Genomic DNA, 27,553 nt, shown 5'->3' with positions numbered 1-27,553 from the left:
TCCTCATATTATACAATTACAGGAAGAAAAATTAAAATGCAGAGTTTTTGGGGAGTTATTAAATATTGAATTTGTGTACAACTTTCAAATGAAATCTTTTCAGTTTTTTTTATGACACACTTGAGTTCACTTCTAGAAACATGTCTTAGTCTGTTTTGTGCTGCTCTAACAGAATACTTGAGACTGGGTAATTTTTAACAAGCAGAGATTTCTTTCTTACAGTTCCGGAGACTAGGAAGTCCAAGGTTGAGGGGCATGTATCTAGCAAGGGCCTCCTTCCTGCGCCATCCCATAATGGAGGGCAGAAAGGCAAGAGAACACGCTTTTGCATTAGAGAGAGAGAGAGAAGAGGAGAGGAGAGGAGAAGAGAGAAGAGAGAAGAGAGGGAAGAGGGAAGAGGGAAGAGGGAAGAGAGAAGAGAGATGAGAGAAGAGAGAGGAGAAGGGAGTCGAACTCATCTATTTATCAAGAACCCTTGCTACGATAGAAACCCACTCCCATGAAAACAGGATTAATCTGTTTATGAGGGCAGAGCCCTCATTACCTCATCACTTCTTAAAGGTCTCACTTCTCAATACTGTTGCATTGGGGATTAGGTTTCCAACACATGAATTTCAGAGGACACATTCGAGCCATAGCATTCTTCCTTAACTCCCAAAATCCATGTCCTTCTCACGTCTAAAATAGATTCATTCCATCCCAATAGCCCCAAAGTCTTGACTAGTTCCAGCACCAACTCAGAAATCCAAAATCAAGAGTCCCATTTGAATCAGACAGGAGAGACTCCAGGTGCAATTCATTCTGAGGCAAATTTCTCTCCAGATGTTAGCCTGTGAAAATAGCGAATTACGTTCTTCCAAAGTACAGTGGTGGGACAGGCATAGGATAGACATTCCCATTCCAAAAGGGAGAAATAGGCAAGAAGAAAGGGGTAACTGGTCCCAAGTAAGTCCAAAATCCAACAGAGAAAACAACATTGTCTTTTGTGTGTGTGTGTGTGTGTGTGTGAGTTAAGGTCTCCCTCTCTGTCACCCAGGCTGGAGTACAGTGATGTGATCACGGTGTCACAGCTCACTGCAGCCTCAACCTCCTGGGCTCAAGCGATCCTCTCATCTCAGCCCCCAGAGCTTTTGTAGAGATGGGATTTGGCCATGTTGCCCAGGCTGGTCTTGAACTCCTGGGCTCAAGCGATCCACCCACCTCAGCCTCTCAAACTGCTGGGATTACCATGCCCAGCCAACATTAAGTCTTGAAGCTGGAGAATGATCTTTGATTCTGCATCCTGCATCCTGGGCACACTGGAGCTGGGCTGGGCCCCCAAGGCCTTGAGCAGCCCTGCCCCTATGGCTTTGCTGGGCTCAGTCTACCCAGCAGCTCTCATGGGTTGAAATCTCATGCCTCCAGCCTTCCCAGGCTGGAGTTGCACATTCTTGGTCCTATAGTTCTGTGGTCTTGGGACAGCCCCGCTCCCACAGTTCCATTAAGTGTTGCCTTAGTGGGGGCCCTCTGCAGTGGCTCCATCCCTATGACAAGTCTCTGTGTGGTTCCCCAAGCTGTCCATGAAATTCTTTGAAATCTAGACGAAGGAAGCCATGGTTCCACAACTCTTGCATTCTGTGTGCCTACAGAATTAGCACCATGTGGACACCACCAAGGTTTACAGGTTATGCTTTCTGGAGCAGCAAGTAGAGCTGCACTTAGGCCTGCTTGAGCCACAGCAGGGGCAGCCAAGGGTTGTTGCTCCAGAATTGAAGGAGCAGAGTCCCAAGGTGGCACAGGGCAGCAAATGCTGAAGTCCTAGGGATACCTCTCTAGAAACCTTGCCCTCAAGATCCTAGCTTGCCTCAAAGGCCTCTGAATAGAATCCGGCTTCCTTCTACCCATGTTAGTCTCTTTAGCAGTCTCTTGGTCACACCCTTAGTATTCTCTCCCCAACACGCTTTTGTATTTTTTACGTGGTCAGGCTGAGAGTTTTCCAAATCTTTCTGTTCTGCTTCTCTTTTAATTATAAATTCTGTCTTTAAATCATTTTTCTCTCGTTTTGCTGTACATAGCCAAAAGTAGTCATGCAGTATCTCAAACACTTTGCTGCTTAGATTTTTTTTCTGCTATCTATGCTGGTTTATGACTCTTAAATTCTGCCTTCCACAAAGTCCTAGGACATGAACACAATTCTGCCAAATCTTTGCACGCATATAACAAAGGTAGCTTTTATTCCAGTTTCTAATACCTTATTTCTCATTTCCATCGGAGACCTCATCAAAATGGCCTTTACCGTCCATATTTCTGATCACGGGATTACAAATAAAGCTAAGGAGCCTAAATCTCCTTAGGGATTACTTAAGTGGTCATGATCAGAACCACTTGGCGATTACATTTTTAACACACGAGCATCAGAACTGATCATGGCCACTTAAGTAATCCCTGAGGAAGTTTAGCCTTTCCCTATAGCACTTGTCTTCTTCTGAGGCCTCGACCAAAATCACCCTTAACCCTCTATTAATGGCATTACAGGCTTTTTCTAGCCTGCCCTTCCATATTCTTTCAACCTCTACCCATTACCCAGTTTCAAAGCCACTTCCACATTTTCAGACATTATAGTAGCAGCCCTATTCTTGGCACCAATCTTCTTAGTCCATTTTGCGCTACTGTAACAGAATATTTGAGACTGGTAACTTGTGAAGAACAGAGATTTTAGGCCAGGCGCGGTGGCTCACGCATGTAATCCCAGCACTTTGGTAGGCTGAGGCAGGAGGATTGCTTGAGGTCAGGAGTTCAAGACTAGCCTGGCCAACATGGTAAAACTGCATCTCTACTAAAAATATAAAAATTAGTTGGGCATCCTGGTGGCAGGTGCCTGTAGTCCCAGCTACTTGGGAGGCTGAGGCACAAAACTCACTTGTACCCGGGAGGCAGAGGTTCCAGCAAGCCTAGATCACGCCACTGCACTCCAGCCTGGGTGACAGAGCGAGACTCTGTCTCAAAAAAAAAAAAAAAAAAAAGAGAGAGAGAGATTTTATTTTATTTCTTATCATTCTGGAGGCTGGGCTGTCCAAGATCATGTGGCTACATCTGGTGAGAGCCTTCTTGCTGCATCATCCCATGGTGGAAGGCAGAAGGGCAAGAGAGCATGTGCACGTGACAAAGAGAGAAGGGAAGTGGGTAGAACTCATCCTTTTATCAGGAACCCGTTTCTGTGATAAGCAACCCACTCCTGTGATAACAGCATTCATCCATTTATGAGGGAAGAGTCCTCATAACCTCATTACCTCTTAAAGGTCCCACCTGTCAACACTGTTGCATTGGGGATTAAGTTTTTAACGCATGAACTTTAGGGGACACATTCAAACCATAGCAGACCATAACTTTTAAATTCACTAATGTGAATTTATAGTGGTCAACATCCATGCCCACTTCTGATCAAGTCATAAGTGGTTTGATTTATTCTATGGTCCTTTGATTCATTTATGGTCATTTTAATCTTGATTTGGCAAATTCACTGATGCTGAGCATAGATCTTCGACATCAAGTTATTGTGTTTCTTGGTGAAAGCTCAAACAAAGGAAATTAAGTAAATAACAATTGGTAGTTTTGACACAGATATAAACTTCTATTGTGGCCTGCCACTTTTTGATCTTGGAAAGCATGTTGTTGAAGGTAAGACACATTCCATGGAGATTGTTCAGACACAATCCGATGTTTGACCTAATGTCCTCAGTAATTAACTTGAATGTATGAAATGTAGCTGCATCATTCTACAGGTCAGCAGAGCTGACCTCAGAAACACAAGCTTTGGGGTCATCAGATAACCCTTTGGTTTCTCAGAAGCCTCAGGTGCAGTTTCTAGTGTTGAATATGGCTGGTGCTTTCACACCATACCCACCTTTCTTAAGAAATGGAACAACTGCTTATTCGTGCCTTCCTTTTCCACCTTCCTTTTATAATTCTCTTGTTCTTGTCATGGCCAGGCGGAGACTAAGGTTTTGTGCTTGAAATAGCTATATGATCTTTTCTATCTTTTGGTAGTCACCATCAACAGGAAATTGCTGGCATAAGTAGGTTGCAGCAAATGGTCAAAGAGTATTTTTTTATTGGGTTAAAACTCGTTTCTCGACAAATAAGCAGAATTTGGATAATTTGTAGTTTTTGAATGTTGTGCTTCAAAGGGAGGATTCTTTTTTAAATCTAGCATCTCTATTTTCTTTCAATCAAATATGAAATTTCATGTAACAAATGCAGGCCAGGTGCGGTGGCTCATGCCTGTAATCCCAGCACTTTGGGAAGCTGAGGTGGGAGGATTGCTTGAGCCCAGGAGTTTAAGACCAATCTAGGCAACGGGACGAAACCTCATCTCTACCAAAAATACAAAAATTAGCCGGGCATGGTGGCGCGTGCCTGTGATCCCAGCTACTCAGGAGGCTGAGGTGGGAGGATTGCTTGAACCTGGGAGGTTGAGGCTGCAGTGAGCCATGATCACCTCACTGCACTCCAGCCTGGGTGAGAGTGAGACTCTGTTTCCAAAATAGATAGATAAATAAATAAATGCTCACAAATGGAATGCAACAGAAAATTTTCATTTTGTGTATCTTAAAATAATGATGGCCGGGCACGGTGGCTCAAGCCTGTAATCCCAGCACTTTGGGAGGCCGAGACGGGCGGATCACAAGGTCAGGAGATCGAGACCATCTTGGCTAGCACGGTGAAACCCCGTCTCTACTAAAAAATTAAAAAAAAAAAAAAAACAACTAGCCAGGCGAGGTGGCGGGCGCCTGTAGTCCCAGCTACTCGGGAGGCTGAGGCAGGAGAATGGTATAAACCCGGAAGGCGGAGTTTGCAGTGAGCTGAGATCCGGCCACGGCACCCCAGCCTGGGCAACAAAGCGAGACTCCGTCTCAAAAAAAAAAAAAAAAAAAGTGATGAAGCTTTTCCCCTTAGTGAATGCAGACATTGCTCTACTGACCCTAACAAGTCTTCTTTAGTATTCAAATTGCAACACCAAGTAAACATCACCCAGGGAACCACACTTGACTTCACATCTCCTAAGTTGAAGTTTTGCTTCGAATCCATAAACTCTGTCAGTACTCTCCACTCTATTCTTTAGTGTCTTTAACATTTTTTATGTAACTTTATTCGTGTGCAAAAAAAGCCATTTGTTGAAGCCAGTAAACATAAAATCTGTGCCTGAGCTCAGGAGTTCGAAACCAGCCTGGGCAACATGGTGAAACCCCGTCTCTACTAAAAATACAAAAAAATTATCTGGGCATGGCAGCGTGTGCCTGTAGTCCCAGCTACTCGGGAGGCTGAGGCAGGAGAATCACTTGAACCCTGGAGGCGGAGGTGGCAGTGAGCCGAGATTGCACTACTGCACTCCAGCCTGGGCGACAGAGCGAGACTCCAAAAAAAAAAAAAAAAAAATCTGAAAAATGAGAAGCATTCACAAAGAAATGTTGCCATGTTTCTTTTACCTCACACAATTGTTATTATTATTATTACCAAATCTCTACACACTTAGGTTTAAAACAACACGGAAGAATGTACTGATCCCAATTCCTTACAGAAAGCTGAAAGGCAGTCGGGAAATGTCTTGGATTTAATTACATTCATCTGGCATAATTTACTGTGGAAATGAGACCTACAGACAAACTTACAGGTGAGGGCTCCTCAGTAAATGAATCTCAGCGTTTTCCGAACAAACTGCTGTTGTGAACAGCAGCATTTGTCCACAGACTTATGCAGTTTCCACAGTATTTCAAAATATTCATGTATCACTTTGAATATTTCAACCTTAGTTTATGTTGGTGCTTCTTGTACTTCTCTTCAAGTTTCTAACTAGTACTGTAAACTATGCAATGTCAACATCCATAGATGCATGGGTAGAAAAATGAAAACCTGGCCCGGCGCGGTGGCTCATGCCTGTAATCCCAGCACTTTGGGAGGCCGAGGCGGGTGGATCACGAGGTCAGGAGATCGGGACCATCCTGGCTAACACGGTGAAACCCCATCTCTACTAAAAAATACAAAAAACTAGCCAGGCACGGTGGCGGGCGCCTGTAGTCCCAGCTACTCGGGAGGCTGAGGCAGGAGAATGGCGTGAACCCGGGAGGCGGAGCTTGCAGTGAGCTGAGATCCGGCCACTGCACTCCAGCCTGGGCGACAAAGCGAGACTCTGTCTCAACAACAACAACAACAACAAAAATTAGCCGGGCGTGGTGGCGGGCGCCTGTAGTCCCCGCTGCTCGGGAGGCTGAGGCAGGAGAATGGCGTGAACCCAGGAGGCTGAGCTTGCAGTGAGCCGAGATCACACCACTGCACTCCAGTCTGGGTGATGAGCAAGACTCCGTCTCAAAACAAAAAAAAAAAAGGAAAATGAAAACCTTTCAGATTGAACATCTAAGTTAGTGTCATCTCAATGCCCTTTGACCTGTCACCAGTGTATCTCCTAACAGCAATAATTGAAAATGACCCCTTTCCTATTCCCTTTACCTCATTGGTCTTAAAAATAGTGTAGATAATTTCCCTGCACACTGCTAACCTGTGAGATTCTACTGGGAGGGGCATCTTAGCTTTACTTGTTAATCATGAAACCCTGTCACTAGCTGGTTGAGCTCCAGCTAAAAATATTCTAACCCATCTCATAAAAGATCCCAGTTTCTCAATTTGCCCTTCGAGATGCTTTAAAAATTCCAAATCTTTCTATTGAAGGGGTCAGCAGACCTCTGTGAGTTCTGAAAACTGATTTTTCTCTGCATTCTTAAGAAAGCAACACTCTGAAACAAAGTCATAAAGCAACTCAATTAAACTATTGTTGGGCTTCATTCATTTATTGACAAATATTTTTGTGTAAAAACAAAAGATAATAAGTATGAAATCCCACCAAGAATCAGATTTGGTTAATTTTTTGGTATCAAATACCAATCACAAGTAAATCATTAAATAAACCAAGAAATGATAAAAATGATATTGTTGTAATCTTTTTAAAAGAGTCCTGACCTTTTAGGAGTAGATACTGAAATACTTAAGGATGAAATGACATAATAGATATGCTTCAGAATACTGGGAGTTAGGGAAGTGGGTAGGGTTATAGGCAGAATGAGACTAGCTATGAGTTGGTGATTGGTGAGTCTGGGCAGTGGATCCACTGAGGTTCATTACAGTATTCTCTCTACTTTTTGTTTTGTCTTGTTTTTTTGTTGGTTTTTTTTTCTTTTTTTTTTTTTTGAGATGGAGTCTTGCTCTGTCACCCAGGCTGGAGTGCAGTGGCACGACCTCGGCTCACTGCAAGCTCCGCTTCTCAGGTTCACGCCATTCTCCTGCCTCAGCCTCCGGAGTAGCTGGGACTACAGGCACCCGCTGCCATGCCCGGCTAATTTTTTTGTATTTTTAGTAGAGACAGGGTTTCACTGTGTTAGCCAGGATGGTCTCGATCTCCTGACTTCGTGATCCACCCACCTAGGCCTCCCAAAATGCTAGGATTACAGGTGTGAGCCACCGCGCCCGGCCTTCTCTCTCTGTTTTAGTGTTTGAAATGTGCTATAATAAAAAGTTTTTTTATAAAGAAGTAACAATCAGAAAAATAAAATAATACTATTCTCTTTAGAAACACCTAATACTATATAATAGTCCACATAGCAACAGTCATACAACACTTCTATTTTTTCTCTGTTTCTTGGTGATGAGACAGCCCTCCTATTTTTGAAGAAGAAAAAAACTTGTGGAAAAATAAGAAGAAAATCAAATTAAAAGAAAAACAGGCGGGGTGCAATGGTTCATGCTTATAATCCCAAGACTTCGGGAGGCTGAGGCAGGAGGACTTCTTGAGCCCAAGAATTTGAGACTAGCCTGGGCAACATAGTGAGACTGCATCTCTACCAAAAAAACCTTAAAAAATTAGCCAGGCATAGTGGCACATCCCTGTAGTCCCAGCTACTCTGAGGCTGAGGTAGGAAGATTGCTTGAGCCTAGGAGGTTGAGGTTCATGCCACTGCACTCCAACCTGGGTGACAGAGCGAGACACTAAATAAATAAATAAATAAATTTTCAAAAATGAAGACTAGGCGTGATGGCTCAGGCTTGTAATCCCAGCATCTTGCGGGGCTGAGCCTAGGAGTTTGAGGCTGCAGTGAGCTATGATTCCACCACCACACTCCAGCCTGGGTGACTGAGCGAGACTTTTGTCTCTTTTTTTTTTTTTTTTTTTTTTTTGAGACAGAGTCTCACTCTGTCACCCAGGTTGGAGTGCAGTGGCATGATCTCAGCTCACTGCAATCTCCACCTCCCAGGTTCAAGCGTTTCTCCTGCCTCAGCCTCTGGAGTAGCTGGGATTACAGGCGTGCACCACCACGCCCAGCTAATTTTTGTATTTTTACTAGAGACAGGGTTTCACCATGTTGGCCAGGCTGGTCTAGAACTCCTGGCCCAAGTGATCCTCCCACCTCGGCCTCCCAAAGTGTTAGGATTACAGGCGTGAGCCACCGTGCCCGACCGACCTTGTCTCTTAAAAAAAAAATTAAAAAAAAAAAAAAAAAAAAAAACAGAAAGGAAAACAAAAACAAACATCGTCCACATAGGTATAGGCCAAACCCCAAAACCTCACTGATGATAAACAAATAGCAAAGTAATAATCATACTATCTGGAATGTTTCAGTGGGAAGTGATGAAAACAGTTACCACCTCCCTTTGCACATGGTTGCTCTGGAGCCATTTTTGCTCTAGCCCTTTGCTGTGGTAGGAGCCTACCAGCTGGACAGCTCTGATTGTCCACTTATAAGTGCAAGAGTTAGCTGGTCTCTGCACATGAGCAGGTTTGGCTCTAGGGATATACCTGTTGCAGGATGTGTATATCAGTTAAGTGTATCTGTGCATGAGCAAGTTTATATGTGTACACATATTTGCCCATGTGTACTTGTCTTTGTGTGTCTGTATATGTACAATATGCAATTTTTATCTTTGTGTTTCTTTGCGTATTGCTAAAGTGTATGAGTGTGCCTCTCTGTGTGTGTGTTGGAGCTGTTATAAGTCTGTTCATGGGTGGGAGTGTATATGTGAATGGGTGTGTGTGTACATGTACCAGGATATACATATTTGTCTTGGTGAGCACACCTGATCTATGTGAGAGAGTTTGAATCTGTCTCTTTGTGTTAGAGCGTGTGTGTGTATATGTGAGCAGTTTTTTACTTGCCTGCTTTTTTCTCAGTGCATATATATCTGTAGGTCTCTGAGGGGAATTCTGTGTACTATACCTGTGTGTGTTTGTGTGTGTGTGTTTGTATACACACACGTGGTAGGGTTCAAGTGTATGTCAGCCTGCTGGCATATGTAAGTAACTTTGAATCTGAGTGTTAATATTGTGACAGTGTTTATGTATGTGACAATATCAATATACAACTTTGTGTATATCTGTGTTGTGTCTGAATATGTGAGAGGATTTGAATAATCAGCTATATTGGGTCAATGAGTATATATATGTCTGTGTGAATGAAAGTATATGTGGGTAAGTTTGCTTGTGTGTACCTATCTGTCAGTGTTTGAGATCTTGTTCATCCATGTATGTGTTAGGGGAGTTATAAAGGTGGTTTTGTGGACCATTGCACGTGTGTGTGTGGATGAATGTGTATCTGAGTGTGTCTGTGTATATGAACAATTTTCAGCCCTCTCATACCCAGTGCCCTCTTCTATGTAATGGATATTTTGTAACACCCCTTTACTGTCTGGAAATGAAGTTCTCAGGTAACATAATCTCTCTGCATATGTAATTTTTTCTTTTTTGAGATGGAGTTTCACTCTTGTTGCCCAGGCTGGAGTGCAATGGCACGATCTCAGCTCACTGCAACCTCCGCCTCCCAGGTTCAAGTGATTCTCCTGCCTCAGCCTCCCGAGTAGCTGGGATTACAGGTGCATGCCACCATGCCCAGCTAATTTTGTACTTTTCGTATAGATGGAGTTTCAACATGTTGGCCAGGCTGGTCTCGAACTCCTGACCTCAGGCGATCTGCCCACCTCAGTCTCCCAAAGTGCTGGGATTACTGGTGTGAGCCACCATGGCCGGCCCTTTGCACATGTAAATTTAAAAAGAAAATCCATATTTTATACAATATTCATTTTGTATTAACTAAAATACAAATAAGAAATAAAAGGAAAATGATTTATAAGAAAATGATTTGTATTTCAATTTGTAAATGCTTGGGCATGACACTCCCCAGGAGATTCAAGGAAGTAATTAGAGGCTCCCAATGTGTGTTTTTGTTTTTGTTTTTTTAAGACGGAGTTTTGCTCTTGTTGCCCAGGCTGGAGTGCAGTGGCGCAATCTCGGCTCACCACAACTCTGCCTCCCAGGTTCAAGTGATTCTTCTGCCTCAGCCTCCCCAGTTGCTGGGATTACAGGCATGCGCCACCACATCCTGTTAATTTTCTATTTTTTATTTTTATTAGAGACGGGATTTCTCCATGTTGGTCAGGCTGGTCTCAAACTCCTGGCCTCAGGTGATCCGCCCACCTCGGCCTCCCAGAGTGCTGGGATTACAGGCGTGAGCCACTGTGCCTGGCCCCCAATGTCTTATACTGGGTAAATATGGATTTAGGAGAAGGGGAAACATCAGAGGCAGGACGTGCAGGAAAATGACAGGCACAGGCCTTGGAGGTGAGATTTTCTAAAATAGTCAACAACTCTAAGGAAAGCTCATCCCAAACCAAAGTACAGCCTCCTCTTTACTTACATGACAGCCACGTTCCTGGATAATTAGGGGTATGTTAAAATCAAGAGAAAAAAAAATGGTGTTTAGCTGTGAAATAGACTCTAGGTTCACTTACTTAAAAGTCCAAAGTCCTAGAGGATGCGGGACATGTTGGCTGCATGGGACTGTCCCCCATATTACTGGATGGCCAACATCCTCCCCGACTCCTAAATGTCAGAAGGACACCCTACACCCCAGCATTGTGGCCATCAAAAATGCTCCTACACAAATTTCCAAAATGTCCCCTAGAGGGCAGTAACGCCTTTGTTGAGGACGAAGCGCTGGCGCTCGAAGAGGGTACGTTGCGTACCTGTGTGAACGCGGCAGAGTACAAGATGTACCTCTGCCTCCGTGTGCGTGTGTGCGTATGTGTGAGTGTGTGTGTTGCATGCGTGCGCACGCGTTCCTCATGCAAGAGCGGGTTGCTGTCTGAGGGTGTCCACAGCAGTAGACTGTTTATGGGGGGAGGAGGTGTGCAGGTGTCTGGGCTCGAGCAGTTATGCACGTGTTCTGTGTTTGCACGCGTCTTGAGCCTCAGCTGGGCCCGAGCTGCGGCTGCCAGTCTGCGGAGGAAGACCCTCTCCTCACTTGTTTGTAACATGTCCCGAGCTTTCCCAGGGTTTTGTTTGTTTGTGGCTATTGTTTCGGGGGATGTGGGAGTTTTTGTTTTATCTTTAGCTTTTGTTTTCACTGAGACTCAGGGCTACACATTATCCACCTTCTCGGTCTTAGTGTGGCTCTCCGTGTCTCCCTCTCTATCTCTGTCTTTATTTCTGTCTCTGTCTCTATCTCTCTCCAGTGCCCCTCTCTTATCTCTGCCCCACCCCACCCCATCTCTATTTTTCTTTCTTTCATGGCATTAGCCTTCTCCCTGCTCTCCTTTTCTCTCTCTTGTGCTCTCTCTGTCTCTATTTCTCCCCCTTCTCTGTCTGGCGTGCTGGTTTCTGTGTGTGTCTTTGTCTCTTTTTTCTCACTCTCATTTTCACCCTTCTTCCCCTTTCTCTCTCTTCCTCTCTGTATGTAAGGATCTCTTCCTCTCTGTATGTAAGGACCCTTTCTCTGTTTCTTTCTCTGTCTCTTTCTCCCTCCTATGTCTCCATCTGTCTCTGTCACACACACCTCTCTCTCCTTCTCTCTCTCTGTATCTCTCTGGCCTCTCTCTTACATTCAGTCTCTCTCTGTCTTTATCCTTTTCCCTCTGCCTCCCCTCCAGGTAAAAGAGAGAGAGAGAGAGAGAGAGAGAGAGAGAGAGTGTGTGTGTGTGTGTGTGTGTGTGTGTGTTTACATTCACCCAGCTGTGGACTGTTCCACAGTCTGAGGGGGCTGTCAGGCCTTGAAGGGCTGAAAGGGAACCCACCAACCCCATTTCTGCTCAGCCCCTGCCCTAGCACTTTCTAAGGGCTAGTTTGGCCTCCTGCCATGGGCTCTGAGATTTCAGGGTGCCATCAAAAAGCCTGGCTCGGGCACAGTGGCTCACGCCTGTAATCCCAACAATTTGGGAGGCCAAGGCGGGCGAATCATTTGAGGTTATGAGTTGGAGACCAGCCTGGCTAACATGATGAAACCCTGTCTCTACTAAAAATACAAAAATTAGCCAGACGTGGTGGCGCGTGTGCTTGTAATTCTGGCTACTTGGGAGGCTGAGGCATGAGAATCACTTGAATCCGGGAGGCGGAAGTTGCAGTGAGCTGAGATTGTGCCACTGTACTCCAGCCTGGGCAACAGAGCGATACTCTGTCCAAAAAAAAAAAAAGGCCAGGCCCCAGGTGGCAGGCCAGGCTGGATTGAGCTGGAACACATGCAGAGGGGAGACTTTTCCTGGGAGGGAAGGAGTAGGAAGACATCCACTCAAGTTGCACCCCCTAATCCCAGCCCAGCCCCAGCCCAGCCCCAACAATCATCCTGAGCTTCCCCAGTTTCTGCCCAGTCGCCTCACTGCCTTCCCCCTGGGACCTGTGCTGTTACCTAGTCACATCCCCACACTCCCAGAGCTCTCCTCTTTCCCACAGCTTTGCTGCGCTGCTCTCACTGCCAGGTGTACCCCGCAGGCTGCTCTTGTAGCGAATCCTGCCTGGATGTCTCCAGGGCGCCCTCTCTGACCCACAGCCCCAGTCCATTTAATCCCTCAATCAATTCATTTGATATATTGTCACTGAGAGCCTACCATGATGTGCTATGTAGTGTTCTTTCAGAGGAGAGTCAGTGAGTCTTTAACTCCTGCCTTTGTGGAGCTTTCATTCTGATAGGACAAGGCAGGCAATAAACCAAAATTTAAAAGTAAATTATATAGTGTGTTAGAAGAGAGAAATTCTAGGAAGCACAATAGGGAGAGTGGCATGGAGGGGGTATTATCTGACACCTGGATTGCTGCAGGGGCCTCTTTGAGTAGTCTTCCCTACTTCCATCTGCACCCCACATGACCCCTGCTCTTCACAACAGCAAGCGGGATTCTGTTCCATCCTAGATCATACCGCATCTGGCCTCTGCTCAGAATCCTCCCGTGACTCCCATCTCATTCAGAGGAAAAAGCCCTCGCCACAGCCTCCCCAATCTGACCTCACCACCTTTCTGACCTCACCTGCCACCACATTCCCCTGACTCGCTGTGTTCCACCCACAGTGACGTCCTTGCTCTTCCTCAAACATGCCATGTAGAGTCCCACCTCAGGGCCTTTGCTCTGGCCGTTCCCCCTGCCTGAACTTCTCTTCCCCCAGATATCCACATGACTCACTCTCTCACCTCCCTTAGGTCTATGCTCAGATGACACCTCCTCCGTGAAGCCTCCCCTGTCCACCTCATCTAAAACTGCAGCATCTTCCCCACCCCTAGCACTTCCTATCTTCCTTCCCTCCTTTATGTTTATTCTTAGGAACTTATCATCATCTGACACACTATACTTCACCAGTGTCTCTTCTTTATTATCTAGAATGTCGGTTCCACAAGGGCCAGGATCTTTATCTGTGTTCAATACCTAGAACAGTGCCTGGTACACAGTAGATGCTTGATAAATATTTTTTCAGTGTATGAATGACTATGCACAAGCATACCTACATGTTTATAATCACACATACTTGCCTCCGGACCTAAAATAAAAACCAAAGTCCTCATTGTGGCCCACAGCCCTACACAATCTGGCCACAAGGCACCTCTGCGACTTCACCTTCCACCACTGTCTCCCTTGTTCTCACCGTTCCTGCCGCACTCGTCTTCCTGCTGTTCCTCAAGCATACTAAACACATTCCCCATCATGAATAAAGAAATCTATTAAGTGAGTGGTACCAGCATTTTATGAACACACGAAAGAGAATAAAAATGAATGGGGTACACTGCATACAGGTTCAGTACTGTTTTGTGAAACTTTTGGTTGTGTGTGTGCATGTGTGTATGTATGTGTAGTGGGTTGTGATGTAAAATGTATTTTTTTACTATGGGTGACAGTAAAAAAAAGTCTGAACACAACCTTAGCGCTTTGCAAAGGGGGAGAAGAGCTGCACCAACATCCCTGCCCCACAGATCCACCAATGGAGGAAACAGGTAACCAAAGACATCCAGAGAAATGCAGCATCCTCACCTGACAAGGAGTGGGTAGGAGCAGGAGTGGTCCAGGGGCAGGGCCTGGCACCAGCCAGGGTATAATTGGGGAGGGCTCGTAGACACACTAACCCTGCCCTTTCTGTTTCTTCCTCATCTTTCCTTTCCATCTGTTTCTCATGGTCTCCTGTCTGTCTGTCTCTCTCTCCCCTCTCTTTCTCTCTCCTTGCTCTTTCTCATCCCCTCCATTTCTGTGTCAATCTCAATCCATTTATATCGGTGGCCACTTTTCTCTTTGTTCTATCTCTCTCTCTCTCTTTCCCACTTTGTCTCTGCACACCTGTGTGTTTTTCTCCCTCTCTGTCTCTCTCTTGCCCTCATCTCTCTGTCTCTCTGTGTCTGTGTCTCCCCCGCTCATTCCCATTTGCAGGTGCAATGTAGCAGGACAACTCATGGAGCCCCCCCGGGCCCATCGAGTACCAGACTGGCTGACCCCGTAGGGTTGGCAGTAGCCCCTGACCCTCAGTATGGCCAACACCACCGGAGAGCCTGAGGAGGTGAGCGGCGCTCTGTCCCCGCCGTCTGCATCGGCTTATGTGAAGCTGGTACTGCTGGGACTGATTATGTGTGTGAGCCTGGCGGGCAACGCCATCTTGTCCCTGCTGGTGCTCAAGGAGCGTGCCCTGCACAAGGCTCCTTACTACTTCCTGCTGGACCTGTGCCTGGCCGATGGCATACGCTCTGCCGTCTGCTTCCCCTTTGTGCTGGCTTCTGTGCGCCACGGCTCTTCATGGACCTTCAGTGCACTCAGCTGCAAGATTGTGGCCTTTATGGCCGTGCTCTTTTGCTTCCATGCGGCCTTCATGCTGTTCTGCATCAGCGTCACCCGCTACATGGCCATCGCCCACCACCGCTTCTACGCCAAGCGCATGACACTCTGGACATGCGCAGCTGTCATCTGCATGGCCTGGACCCTGTCTGTGGCCATGGCCTTCCCACCTGTCTTTGACGTGGGCACCTACAAGTTTATTCGGGAGGAGGACCAGTGCATCTTTGAGCATCGCTACTTCAAGGCCAATGACACGCTGGGCTTCATGCTTATGTTGGCTGTGCTCATGGCAGCTACACATGCTGTCTATGGCAAGCTGCTCCTCTTCGAGTATCGTCACCGCAAGATGAAGCCAGTGCAGATGGTGCCAGCCATCAGCCAGAACTGGACATTCCATGGTCCTGGGGCCACCGGCCAGGCTGCTGCCAACTGGATCGCCGGCTTTGGCCGTGGGCCCATGCCGCCAACCCTGCTGGGTATCCGGCAAAATGGGCATGCAGCCAGCCGGCGGCTACTGGGCATGGACGAGGTCAAGGGTGAAAAGCAGCTGGGCCGCATGTTCTACGCGATCACACTGCTCTTTCTGCTCCTCTGGTCACCCTACATCGTGGCCTGCTACTGGCGAGTGTTTGTGAAAGCCTGTGCTGTGCCCCACCGCTACCTGGCTACTGCTGTTTGGATGAGCTTCGCCCAGGCTGCCGTCAACCCGATTGTCTGCTTCCTGCTCAACAAGGACCTCAAGAAGTGCCTGAGGACTCACGCCCCCTGCTGGGGCACAGGAGGTGCCCCGGCTCCCAGAGAACCCTACTGTGTCATGTGAAGCAGGCTGGTAGGCAGACAGGCAGAGAGAAGTTCATGGCCACCGTGATGGGGCCAATAGCAAGGGAGGGGTAGGGGCCCATACAGGAGTCCTCCTTTCTGAGCTCCAGCCCTAGCCCCTTGAACCACCTGTAATCTAGGCACCTTTGCCAACACCTCCCAAGGATGGAGGACTGGGCGAGGGACTGGGAAAGAGGCATATTTAGTTTTGTGGGGCCTATCTCCGCTGCCTCCTTCTCCACTTCTACAATCTCATTCCCTCTCTCTCTCTCTCTCTCTCTCTGTCTCTCTCTCTCTCTCTCTCTCTGTCTCTCTCTCTCTCTCTCTCTCTCTCTCTCTCTCTCTCTCTCTCTCTCTCAGAAGTGACAATTCAGAAAAAGAAAAGAAAACTGAGAATGCAGGTTTTTCTACTAACAGCTGAGGAGACAGGCTTTCTTACTTTAATGTCTCTCCTTCTGACACTGTCCAGAAGGGAGAAATTTGTCCTGTAAAATAGACTTCCAGAGCTCTTTTGCCCACTCTGCTCCCACGCACCCTCCCCTTCCAAGTCCTTTAGCAAGGCCTGGATGTTTAGGGAGAAAGTGGTCCAAGGCTGCTGACAAGAGGGACCAAAGGGGGTGCTGGGTTCCCAGGGAGCAGGGATGTTTAATTACTATGTCATGTGCAATGTTGTTTTAGGCCAACCCTTGCCCCAAGCCCAGTCTCCTCTCCCTCCCCACCATGTCCAGACCTTCCAAATGGTTCTTGTGCATCTGTTGGAGAAGTCAAGGGAGTAGGGAGAAGGGCCCCAAGGATGGGCCCAGGTTAGGTGAAGAGTAGGATGTGAGCTGAACTCCTTGAATTGAAGAGACCTACACTTGGTCACATTCTCTCATGCTGCCTTCAGGATCCCCAGCCCCCAACTCTTCTTCCTGAGGATGGAAATCCACTCCAGCCCCACTAGGACTGATGTGGGTGCCATACAGACAGGAGCGGCCCACCAGGAAAGTGTAGGGAGGGAGCTGAACTCCCCAAAGTAGCTGGACCGCAAAGACTTGGGTCAGAGCTGATTTCAACCCCAAAATTGTCTCTTGGGTTCACCCTACTCTTCTGAAAATGAAAATTTGTTTGGGGCCTTGGTAACCGATAGTGGTACAAACTCCAAGGCACTGTGGACTTGAGTCCATTCCTATCTGACCTCTTTTTGTCCCCCTCAAGCCTCAGGGGCCTCAAGCCCCTCCTTAGTAGCCCTTGGCCGACCGGGCCCTGAGCCCCAAACATCCTTTTTCCCAACGACCCTCCTTCCCCTTCCTTCCCCCACCCTTACCTACACCCAAAGTGGAACAGACTGCAGCCAGATTCTCCAGGTGGGAGATCCAAGCCTCCCTCCCGGGGGTGGAGTCCACTCTGGGCTTACTTTGAGGCCTGTTCTGTGGATTGGTGAGCCAAGCTGGCACTCCTTGCCCTGGTCTTACCTGGGTTCTCTGTCCCCCCCTCACTTCCTGTGGGGCCGGAATCTGTATTTATCCATCCCCCTTTCCCTTCTTTATAGAAGTCCCTGTCCTAAACTCCCTCCCTACCCCAAGAGAGCCCCAGAACTGGGGAAGCCTGACCCATACAGAATGGGGAGGGCACTCTAGGCAGGAGAGACATTAATGAGCCTGGCTGCGGAGTGGCCCTGGAAAGGCAGGCCAGAGTGGCTGAGAGGCCCGGAGTGGGGGAGCCTGTTCTCTCAGCGATAGTGATGGGGGTGCCTTTCCGAGGGGGTGGGGTGGGAAGACCAAGGGGGTGGGGGGTAGATAGGGTACATTCAGGAGGGTTTTCCTCCATTTGTTTTTTCTAACTGCCTGAATTCACCATTGGATTTTGTAAATGGAAAAACTGAAATGAACAATGCTATATTGGATGTTTTCTCTTTCTGACTCTCTGTGTGTGTGTGTGTGCGCGTGCGCGCATGTGTCCTGTCTGTGTGACCACATGTGGAGAGACATGATTGAGTGATAGTGTATGTCTGTGTGACTTTGTGTGGGGAGGCACTCCTGAGGAAAACTTGCCCGGTGCACACACATAAGCAAATGCCTGTATATGGGGACATATACAGCATGTGCATGCATGCACACACACACCACAGTTGAGAGGAGACAAACTAGAGTATGTGCCCATGGTAGAAAGTAGAGTGGTCAATAGATGGATCTTGGAAACTGTACATAGGTAGGTAGCAAGAGGGTAGATTCCCATCTCACAAGATGGGTCTCCCTTGGCCCACGCCCTGAGCACTGGAGGGCTGGGGCCGCCAGGGTACTTGAGAACCTCATCTCCTCACAAAGCCCGTAGCTCCATCCCAACCCCGTCTCAGTCTCCTTTCCAAACTCAAACAAGGTGTTCCTAAAATTGGACCACCATGGAGAATGGGGACTGGGAATTGAGGATCAAATATGAGTGAAACTGATGGGATTAGGAAATGCCCCTCACAAAGTAATGGCTTTTGGAAGGACTGCTCAGTCTGGGATGGGAGCCCTTCCTAGGGGCCACTGTATGCAGCTGGGACTTTCGTCAGCTTTGACCAAATTTAGAGGGAGGGATGTCATGGGGAAAAAAAACCCAAGCCCAGGAGTCTGCCCAGCCAGCCTGCTCCCTAGACAGTGAATTTACTATCTATTTATTCTCTCAGGTGCACAGAATTGAGTTGACCATACTCCTCAGTTCTTGGCACACTATATCATCATTGGTCCATGTGAGGCCCTTTTATTTTTTTGTCTTCAGTTTCGTCCCCTTCATCACCCATTCCTGATCCCATCCTCCCCACCCGCTACATAGGCACCCACTCTCGTGTATTTAACGTATGTCCTTCCAATCCACCGTTCATGTGTTTATTTACATATATGTCTATCTGTGAAAAATGTATGGTATTGCTGTGTGTTTTAATTTACATAAACAGTATTGTACTATAAATCTTGTTCTGTTTCTTTTTTCACTCAACATTCTGTCTTTGAGAGATCCAGCCATGTTGCCGTATATAGATCTAATTCATTCTAGTGGTCCATCTTAAACATATATCACATTTTTCTTATCCACTCCCCTAGTGATGAATCCCTAGGTCTCCTCTCTGCTCCGTGACAAGGTTGCAATGGGCAGTTACCTGCACCTCTCTTTAGGGATGCCTAATTTAGGGGAGAGAAAACTGAAGCTCAGAGAAGGGCAGTGATTTAGTTAAGGTTACAAAATGAGGGGCACACCCATGTGAATCCCAGCACCAAAGCCAGCCCTCCACCACCATGCCTCACAAAAGACCATCCATCTCTGGTTTAAAAAGAAAAATCTTAAAATACAGCATACACTGAGGAAAGGGAGAGGAAAGGATGGAAAGGGGGAGAAGAGACAGAAAGTGCTAGAAAATTCTAGCAAAAGAGCTGAATCACAATCATTTTTATGACGCAGAGGAAGTTACTTTTTTGTGTGTGTGATTATTATTTGTAGGGCCATTTTGCGGAGATGGAAAACGCCACGTCAAAACCTGGCCCCCAAACCAAACACCCTGGGTGTCTAAATTGCAGGCGCAAGCGGTAGGGCAGCCCGAGCCCCCGAGGAGCGACGGCAGAGTTCACCCAGGGGGCAAACGTGGGGGGTGGGGGAAGGGGCAGAAGTGGAAGGTGGGGGAAGAGGCAGAAGCGGTGGGGGGTTGAGGGAAGGGGCAGAAGCGGGGGATGGAAGGGGCAGAAGCGGGGGTGTGGGGGGTGAGGGAAGGGGCAGAAGTGGGGTGATGGGGGAAGGGCAGAAGCGGAGGGTGGGAGGGTGAGGGAAGGGGCAGAAGCGGGGTATGGGGGCGAGGAAAGGGGCAGAAGCGGGAGGTGGGAGTGAGTGAAGGGGCAGAAATGGGATAGGGGAAAGAGCAGAGGTGGAGGGAGGGAGGGTGAGGGAAGGGGCAGAAGCGGGGGGTGGGGGGTGAGGGAAGGGGCAGAAGTAGGGGGTGAGGGAAGGGACAGAGTTGGGGGATGGGGGGTCAGAAATAGGGAATGCGGGAAGGGGCAGAAGCGGGGGGTGAGGGAAGAGGCAGAAGCGAGGGCGGGGGGAAGGGGCCGAAGCGGGGGGTGGGGGAAGGGGGAGAAACGGGGGTGGAGTGGAGGAAGGGGCAGAAGCGGGGATGGAAGAAGGGGCAGCAGTGGGGGATGGGAGAAGGAGCAGAAGCGGGGGTGGGGGAAGGGGCAGGAGCCGGGATGGGGGAAGGGGCAGAAGCGGGGGTGGTGGAAAGAGTTGAAGGAAATGGGGGAAGGGGCAGATTTTAAAAGTGCGTAGTTGCTGAGGGGAGGGGGGCGGGGGGAACGATAACGAGGCTCTCCCAATTTCATGTGAGCACATCCTGCTCAGCGCCTGCGTTTGTTTTTCGTCTCGTTTTTTGCTCTTCAGAACCACTGGTACTTTTCCCATTGGATAAAACGCTGAGAGGGTGAGGGAGAGGGGCTTCTTCCCCAGCTTTCCTCGCAGCCAATCGCCCTGCAGTTTCCCTCCCGTCGCTGGGGGAGTCAGCCCGTTGATTGGCGGGCCCGAGGGGAGCCAATCGGAAACTGATGATGTGTGGTGTTGGCAAGCAGATTGCGTGAGAGCGGGCAGGGGTCGCGGGAGCACGAGCGCCGCCGCGGCGGCCGGCAGCCAATGGCCAGGCCGAGCGGATCCCTGCGTCAGGAGCGGGCGGGGCCTCGGCGATTGGCGCGGAGGGAGTAGAGCGGGCTCTGTGGGAGGGAACGCCAGAGCGAGGTGGTGAGGCGAGCTGGTTGCGTGAGTCTCTGCAGCTCCGCTTCACGGTGCGACTAGCGGCAGCGACGCGGCTAAAAGCGAAGGGGCGAGTGCGAGTCCCTTGAGCTGTACGAGCGCGGTCGCCATGGACCGCCCAGATGAGGGGCCTCCGGCCAAGACCCGCCGCCTGAGCAGCTCCGAGTCTCCACAGCGCGACCCGCCCCCGCCGCCGCCGCCGCCGCCGCCGCCGCTCCTCCGACTGCCGCTGCCTCCACCCCAGCAGCGCCCGAGGCTCCAGGAGGAAACGGAGGCGGCACAGGTGCTGGCCGATATGAGGGGGGTGGGACTGGGCCCCGCGCTGCCCCCGCCGCCTCCCTATGTCATTCTCGAGGAGGGGGGGATCCGCGCATACTTCACGCTCGGTGCTGAGTGTCCCGGCTGGGATCCTACCATCGAGTCGGGGTATGGGGAGGCGCCCCCGCCCACGGAGAGCCTAGAAGCACTCCCCATTCCTGAGGCCTCCGGGGGGAGCCTGGAAATCGATTTTCAGGTTGTGCAGCCCAGCAGTTTTGGTGGAGAGGGGGCCCTAGAAACCTGTAGCGCAGTGGGGTGGGGGCCCCAGAGATTAGTTGACCCAAAGAGCAAGGAAGAGGCGATCATCATAGTGGAGGATGAGGATGAGGATGAGCAGGAGAGTATGAGGAGCAGCAGGAGGAGGCGGCGGCGGAGGAGGAGGAAGCAGAGGAAGGTGAAGAGAGAAAGCAGAGAGAGAAATGCCGAGAGGATGGAGAGCATCCTGCAGGCACTGGAGGATATTCAGCTGGATCTGGAGGCGGTGAACATCAAGGCAGGCAAGGCCTTCCTGCGTCTCAAGCGCAAGTTCATCCAGATGCGAAGACCCTTCCTGGAGCGCAGAGACCTTATCATCCAGCATATCCCAGGCTTCTGGGTCAAAGCAGTATCCTTCTAATCGATACTCCATGGGTCAGAAGCCCGTGACAGGAAAGGGGGAGGTGGGGGAGGGACAGAAAAGGTAAAGGGGGTGGAGGAGAGCCAGAGGTGGGCGTGAGCCCCCTATCGGAAGACGGATTAGACTGGGTGGAAGAGGGATGGAAGGAGGAGGGCAGAACAGCAGAGAAGCTGGACTGGAGATGATGAAGGGACGGGGAGGGGGGGACGCGGGGGACTGGGGGGGGGTACAGGGGGGTATAAAAACTGGACCACAGATGGGAAAGGGGGAAGAGGAGGAACATAGCGTTAAAAAAAGGATCACAGATGATAAAAAGGAGGAGGGCAGTAAAGGGGCACACAGCAAAAAAATTGGACTAGAGATGGTGAAAGGAGGAGGGGAGGGGCACGTAGAAGATCAACTGACTCAGAGACCTTGAAGAGGGAGGGGAATGGCACACAGCAGAGAAACTACCCAGAAAGGGTGCCTGAGCCATACAGGGCTCTGTAAATCTAGATCTCTGCTTAAGATACTAGGAGACCCCAATCTTGGCTGGAGTGCCTTGCATTGGAGGGAAACGGGCTGGAGAGGGGCTGGAGCCCCTGAAAGGTCAAGAGAGGGAGTGTCTAGGTATAGAGAAAAAGGAGTTAAATGAAGGAAAGGGGAGAGTAGATGGACACATATACATACATGTAACAGGAACATAAATTTAACATTCTAATAGAATTATGTGGATACAGACCCTTAGCGCCCTCATACAAAACAGCACATGGTAAGAGGCCCTTAGCACCCAGGCATACAATGTCATTTAGACATAGGACCTCAGCTCCTAGACACAGTATTATGTGACCACAGGTCCTTAGCATGTAGACACATGGCATCACTTGACCACAAGCCATCAGAGCCATTCACACATCACGTAGACATGGACCTTCAACACCCATACATACAACATCATGTGACCACAGGTCCTCAGCAGTCAGATACAGCATCGCTTGGACGTGGGCCTTCAGCCCCCAGACATGTGCATTTTGTGAACACAAGCCTTCAGCACCCAGAGACATAAACCACATGCACATAGATTGTCAATACCCTGCAGGGCCACCTAACATAGAGGTTTATCATGGGAATAAGTATGGGTTATGTCCCATGACTCACTTGCTTCATACATACAACATAAACACAGAAGGAATCCTCCCGCTCCAGCCTCTTACTGTGCCCTTCCTGGCCTTCCCTCCCTCCCTTTCACGGAATAGTCAATCCTTGACCTAAACTGCTCCACTCATCAGTTCCTCAACCACCCCAGAATTTCAATTTTGATCAACCGACGTGATGAAGACATTTTCCGCTACTTGACCAATCTGCAGGTCAGGCCAGAGAGACATTTTTTAGTAGGATCGGGCAACGAATCTGGTTATTGGAGGTGAGGGGAGGTGGGTGGGAAGGGCCGTGGTGTGTGTGGGGGGAGACAGATTCCACCATCACCCCCACCTGGAGCAGGTACAGGATCTCAGACATATCTCCATGGGCTACAAAATGAAGCTGTACTTCCAAACAAACCCCTACTTTACAAACATGGTGATTGTCAAGGAGTTCCAGCGCAACCGCTCGGGTAAGAGGCAGTCCCAGAGTAAATCCATGTCCCCCCCAATCTGTCCTTGTTTTGTCCCATCTCCATAGCCTTCTTTGTCCCTAGGCCGGCTGGTGTCTCACTCAACTCCAATCCGCTGGCACCGGGGCCAGGAACCCCAGGCCCGCCGTCATGGGAACCACGATGCGAGCCACAGCTTCTTCAGCTGGTTCTCAAACCATAGCCTCCCAGAGGCTGACAGGATTGCTGAGGTGGGGCCCTTCCTGGCATCACCAGAGAAGGCCTTGCTAGGCTTGTTCCTGGGTGCGTGGGGAATTAAGAGTAGGATCTGAAGCTTGTACTAATGGCTGTCTTATCTCTTCTGCCCTTTTTCAACAGATTATCAAGAACGATCTGTGGGTTAATCCTCTACGCTACTACCTGAGAGAAAGGGGCTCCAGGATAAAGAGAAAGAAGCAAGAAATGAAGAAACGGTAATGAGGGGTTTGGTGGCTGAGAGGTGGTTTGTTGGGGATGGGGCAAAAACTAGTGTAACACAGGATTTATGGAGCCAAAGGGACCTTTGAGATAATCCCAGTGGAATATGTTTTACAAGTGGGAAATCATGTCCAGAAATGGCTTGAGGTTACACAGTCAGGGGCAGAAGTGGGACTTTACCCACCCTAGCCCCATCCCTGGGATCCCTTATAGCCTACTGCTTCCCTAGTTACTCTCCACCTTTGAGTGCTATGGGTACTCCTCCTCCCACCAACCCCATACTCAGCTACAGCCTTCCCTACAGTAAAACCAGGGGCAGATGTGAGGTGGTGATCATGGAAGACGCCCCTGACTATTATGCAGTGGAAGACATTTTCAGCGAGATCTCAGACATTGATGAGACAATTCATGACATCAAGATCTCTGACTTCATGGAGACCACTGACTACTTCGAGACCACTGACAATGAGATAACTGACATCAATGAGAACATCTGCGACAGCGAGAGCCCTGACCACAATGAGGTCCGCAACGAGACCACTGATAACAACGAGAGTGCTGATGACAGCGAAACCACTGACAACAATGAGAGTGCAGATGACAACAATGAGAACCCTGAAGACAACAACAAGAACACTGATGACAACGAAGAGAACCCTGACAACAACAAGCACACTTATGGCAACAACTTCTTCAACGGCGGCTTCTGGGGCAGCCATGGCAACAACCAGGACAGCAGCGACAGTGACAATGAAGCAGATGAGGCCAGTGATGATGAAGATAATGATGGCAATGAAGGTGACAATGAGGGCAGTGATGATGATGGCAATGAAGGTGACAACGAAGGCAGCGATGATGACGACAGAGACATTGAGTACTATGAGAAAGTTATTGAAGACTTTGACAGGGATCAGGATGACTACGAGGACGTGATAGAGATCATCTCAGACGAATCAGTGGAAGAAGAGGAGGGCATTGAGGAAGGTGAGCTAACCCCTGCCCCCAACCCTTGTCTTCTGTCTTCTTTTCTTTCAGAGCAAGCCTGGCCAAGGACAGGGTATCAAGGCATGAACACAATCTGCTTTCATGGAGGAAAGAAAAAGCATTCTGAGCAACTCTTTAAACAAAGGAAGTCCAGTGAACATTTAACTTAAAAATGTAACAAAACCCTAAAAAATCATTTTAGTTACAGGTGATGGGTAGATGGTTGTAACAGCGAAAGATGAAGAGTACACAGAGATAGGAGACAGTGGGTGGAAAACTAAAAAGGACACTTCACATCGAGGTGGGGGAGTGGCAAAACACAGTGCATTTCAGCACAGTCTGTACCCAGCCTTGGCCTTTGGCGAATTCCCAGGCTTGTGCTGGGAGCAGAGCATGAAGTGAACAGTGTGCTCTCTGAGCCCAGAAAAGGGTGCAGCCAGTTCTACCTCAAGAGTTGGGGGAGGGGGGCGGGGGAGAGCTAGAGGAAGAAGGTGACATCTGAATTGGAGGCTGCATTCACACTGAGGCGCATTATGGAGCATTCTCAGTGGAGTGAATCGTGTGAACAAGGACTTGGAAGGGTGAAAATGCATGGTATGTTGGGCAGGGTTTCCAAAATTATGTCCTGAGGATCATTCACCAGATCCGAAAGCTGCTTCCCACAAAAGGTTTCAGTGGTGGTATACGTTGGACAAGTACTACATATAATAATGCCCTCTTGTAGAGTCACATTAGCACCTTAAGGGCTTTGAGAATAACATCAGAATTATAAAGATGCTGAGAAGTACTCAGATGGGAGGTGGAAGGGGCAGGAAAATCAACCACTCTTGGGGTTTTTTGGGCCATGGGGTCCCTGGCAAACTTCCATTGAGGGCAAGGCCAGGGCACTAAGGGAAGAGGTATTGAATGAATGTGGAGCCTCAATCTAGTCGTGTTCAGGTAGGAGAGGGAAACGGATTCTCAGTTCTCTTCCCCTCCCACCTGATGGCATCTCTTCTCAGAGAAGGGGAGGCAGAGCTGTCTGCCCAGCCCTAAGGGTGGGAGTGGGGGTGGGGAATTGGGTTGAAGAACACAGACTGGGGCCTGTTTGGATCAGGACTGGGGGAAAGGAGCAAGGAAGCTGCCTGGAGATGAATAGGTTTATTCAGCTGAGGTCGGAGCTCAGGAAGAGACACACATTGATGAGTACAAGGGGGAGAAAAAGCTATTATCAGAGATGTATCAGTTTTGACTGGACGGAAGCAGGGAGCCCACACTGCCTACCTGCCTTCCTCCAACTCCCTCATTCTGTGGGCTTATGAGTATACCTACACACACTTTTGGCTGTTTGTTCCAAGCAAAGGCACTCGGCAAGTTGTCCCAGGCCCTACAAGCCCTGGCTATGGGCTCTGTTCCCTTTTAGAGTGACACCTATCTGCTCATCTAACTGCCTTCCTCCATTTCTCCTTCCTTGCTTCTCCCCTATGCAGGCATCCAGCAAGATGAAGACATCTATCAGGAGGAAGGAAACTATGAGGGGGAAGGAAGTGAAGATGTCTGGGAAGAAGGGGAAGATTCAGACGACTCTGACCTGGAGGATGTGCTTCAGGTCCCAAACGGTTGGGCCAACCCGGGGAAGAGGGGGAAAACCGGATAAGGGTCTTGCCCTTTTGGGGATTACCTCTCTGTATCCCCCACCCCCTATCCCATTTGCCCTCCTCCTCAGCTAGGGCCACGCGGCCCCACATTGCACTTCTGGGGGGTGACCGACTTCGTACACGGGTTTAAAGTTTATTTTTATGGTTTAGTCATTGCAGAGTTCTTATTTTGGGGGGAGGGAAAGGGGGCTAGTCCCCTTCTTTTGGCCCTCCGCCCCCGCAGGCTTCTGTGTGCTGCTAACTGTATTTATTGTGATGCCTTGGTCAGGGCCCCTCTACCCACTTTCTCCCAGTCAGTTGTGGCCCCAGCCCCTCTCCTTGTGCTGTGTGGAGTGGACACCCTGACCCCCGAAGCGGGGAGGGTCGCTGTGGCCTTCGTCACAGCCGCGCAGTGCCCTTGTAGGCGCTGCTGCCACCCTCCTCTCCCAAGTTCTTTCTCCATCCCTCTCCTCTTCCCGCCGCGCCGCTAGCCCGCCTCGGTGTCTATGCAAGGCCGCTTCGCCATTGCGGTATTCTTTGCGGTATTCTTGTCCCCCTCCCCCAGAAGGCTTGCCTCTCCCCGTGGACCCTGTTAATCCCAATAAAATTCTGAGCAAGTTCAGAGTGCCCCTTCGAGTCTTTTGTTTCGCCTGGTGCCCCGGCCCCAGTGGTCAGTTTCCCCCAGGCCGACACGTAGCTGCCTGGCCTACGCAGTAGCCTGCAACATGTTAGTTGCGGGGGTTTGGCGGGTGGGGGGGCGAGCTCCGCCAGGCCGCAGAGGCGTTGCGTCAGACCAATGCGGATCATCCTGGCCAATGGCAGGGCGAAGCTGAGGAAGCCCCTCCTCCTCCTGGCGCCCGCAGCAGACCCAGCCAGGTAGCAAAGGGCTTCCCACGCCTTCTCCTCTGGCGCATGCGCATAGAGCAATCCTGCGCCCTAGAACATCGATTTATCAGTGATTCATCTTTTAATTTATAGTGCGTCAAACCTTTCCTCGGGCCTAGAGTGAGTGGGGCCTGGGGGAGCCAAAGGAATTCATTTTCCTCATTCGCATTTAGTAAAAATAAAACAAAAAACGACTTCGGTTCGGATATCACAACCCAATTATGCAGGAGCGCTCTCTTGCCTTTGGGAGGGGGTGCAGAGTCCCTGGAGCTGGGCTTGGGAAAGAAGGCAGGAGAAGATAGCTCAGGCAGAGAAGTATCCATAGAGATAAAGGAAAAACAAAGGGAAATTAACTATGTAACTGTGCGAAGGGATGGAAACGTAGGGAGTTGGACATCTGAAAAACGGGCTTTATCCGGGAGACCTTGGAAA

General features: G+C 49.2%; 2 protein-coding genes across 3 annotated transcripts in view; both read left to right on the top strand.

The window, feature by feature from the left end:
- Window positions 1–17,645, top strand: part of GPR173 (G protein-coupled receptor 173) — a 30,941-nt gene extending 13,296 nt beyond the window's left edge. The window contains exon 2 of the mRNA XM_007991755.3: window positions 14,692–17,645. Within this exon, the coding sequence (XP_007989946.1) occupies window positions 14,789–15,910 (1,122 nt within the window). The 5' untranslated portion in view covers window positions 14,692–14,788 and the 3' untranslated portion in view covers window positions 15,911–17,645. The remainder of the gene's footprint in view (window positions 1–14,691) is intronic.
- Window positions 17,646–19,385: 1,740 nt separating this feature from the next.
- On the top strand, window positions 19,386–26,858 carry TSPYL2 (TSPY like 2). 2 transcript variants are annotated; one of them, XM_007991758.3, is made up of 8 exons: window positions 19,434–19,451; window positions 20,293–21,577; window positions 22,858–22,935; window positions 23,069–23,180; window positions 23,265–23,410; window positions 23,538–23,632; window positions 23,941–24,620; window positions 26,090–26,858. In XM_007991758.3, the coding sequence occupies exons 2-8, from the start codon at window positions 20,765–20,767 to the stop codon at window positions 26,254–26,256; spliced, it is 2,091 nt and encodes a 696-aa protein (XP_007989949.3). In that variant the 5' UTR covers window positions 19,434–19,451; window positions 20,293–20,764; the 3' UTR covers window positions 26,257–26,858. The 2 variants fall into 2 exon arrangements, with proteins under 2 accessions (XP_007989947.3, XP_007989949.3); XM_007991756.3 differs by having other exon boundaries at window positions 19,386–19,451; window positions 23,941–26,138.
- Window positions 26,859–27,553: the final 695 nt, after the last annotated feature.

This window comes from Chlorocebus sabaeus, chromosome X, assembly GCF_047675955.1.
Source record: "Chlorocebus sabaeus isolate Y175 chromosome X, mChlSab1.0.hap1, whole genome shotgun sequence".
In the NCBI taxonomy this organism is placed as follows: domain Eukaryota; kingdom Metazoa; phylum Chordata; class Mammalia; order Primates; family Cercopithecidae; genus Chlorocebus; species Chlorocebus sabaeus.
Note: the sequence above shows the minus strand (reverse complement) of the source record. Positions and strands in the feature narration are given on the sequence as shown.

Coding starts and splice junctions, on each gene's coding strand:
- TSPYL2 (XM_007991756.3), top strand. CDS start 20,765: ATGGACCGCCCAGATGAGGGGCCTCCGGCCAAGACCCGCCGCCTGAGC. Junction 21,578..22,857: donor CAGGCTTCTGGGTCAAAGCA/GTATCCTTCTAA, acceptor TCCACTCATCAG/TTCCTCAACCACCCCAGAAT. Junction 23,633..23,940: donor AAGCAAGAAATGAAGAAACG/GTAATGAGGGGT, acceptor CCTTCCCTACAG/TAAAACCAGGGGCAGATGTG.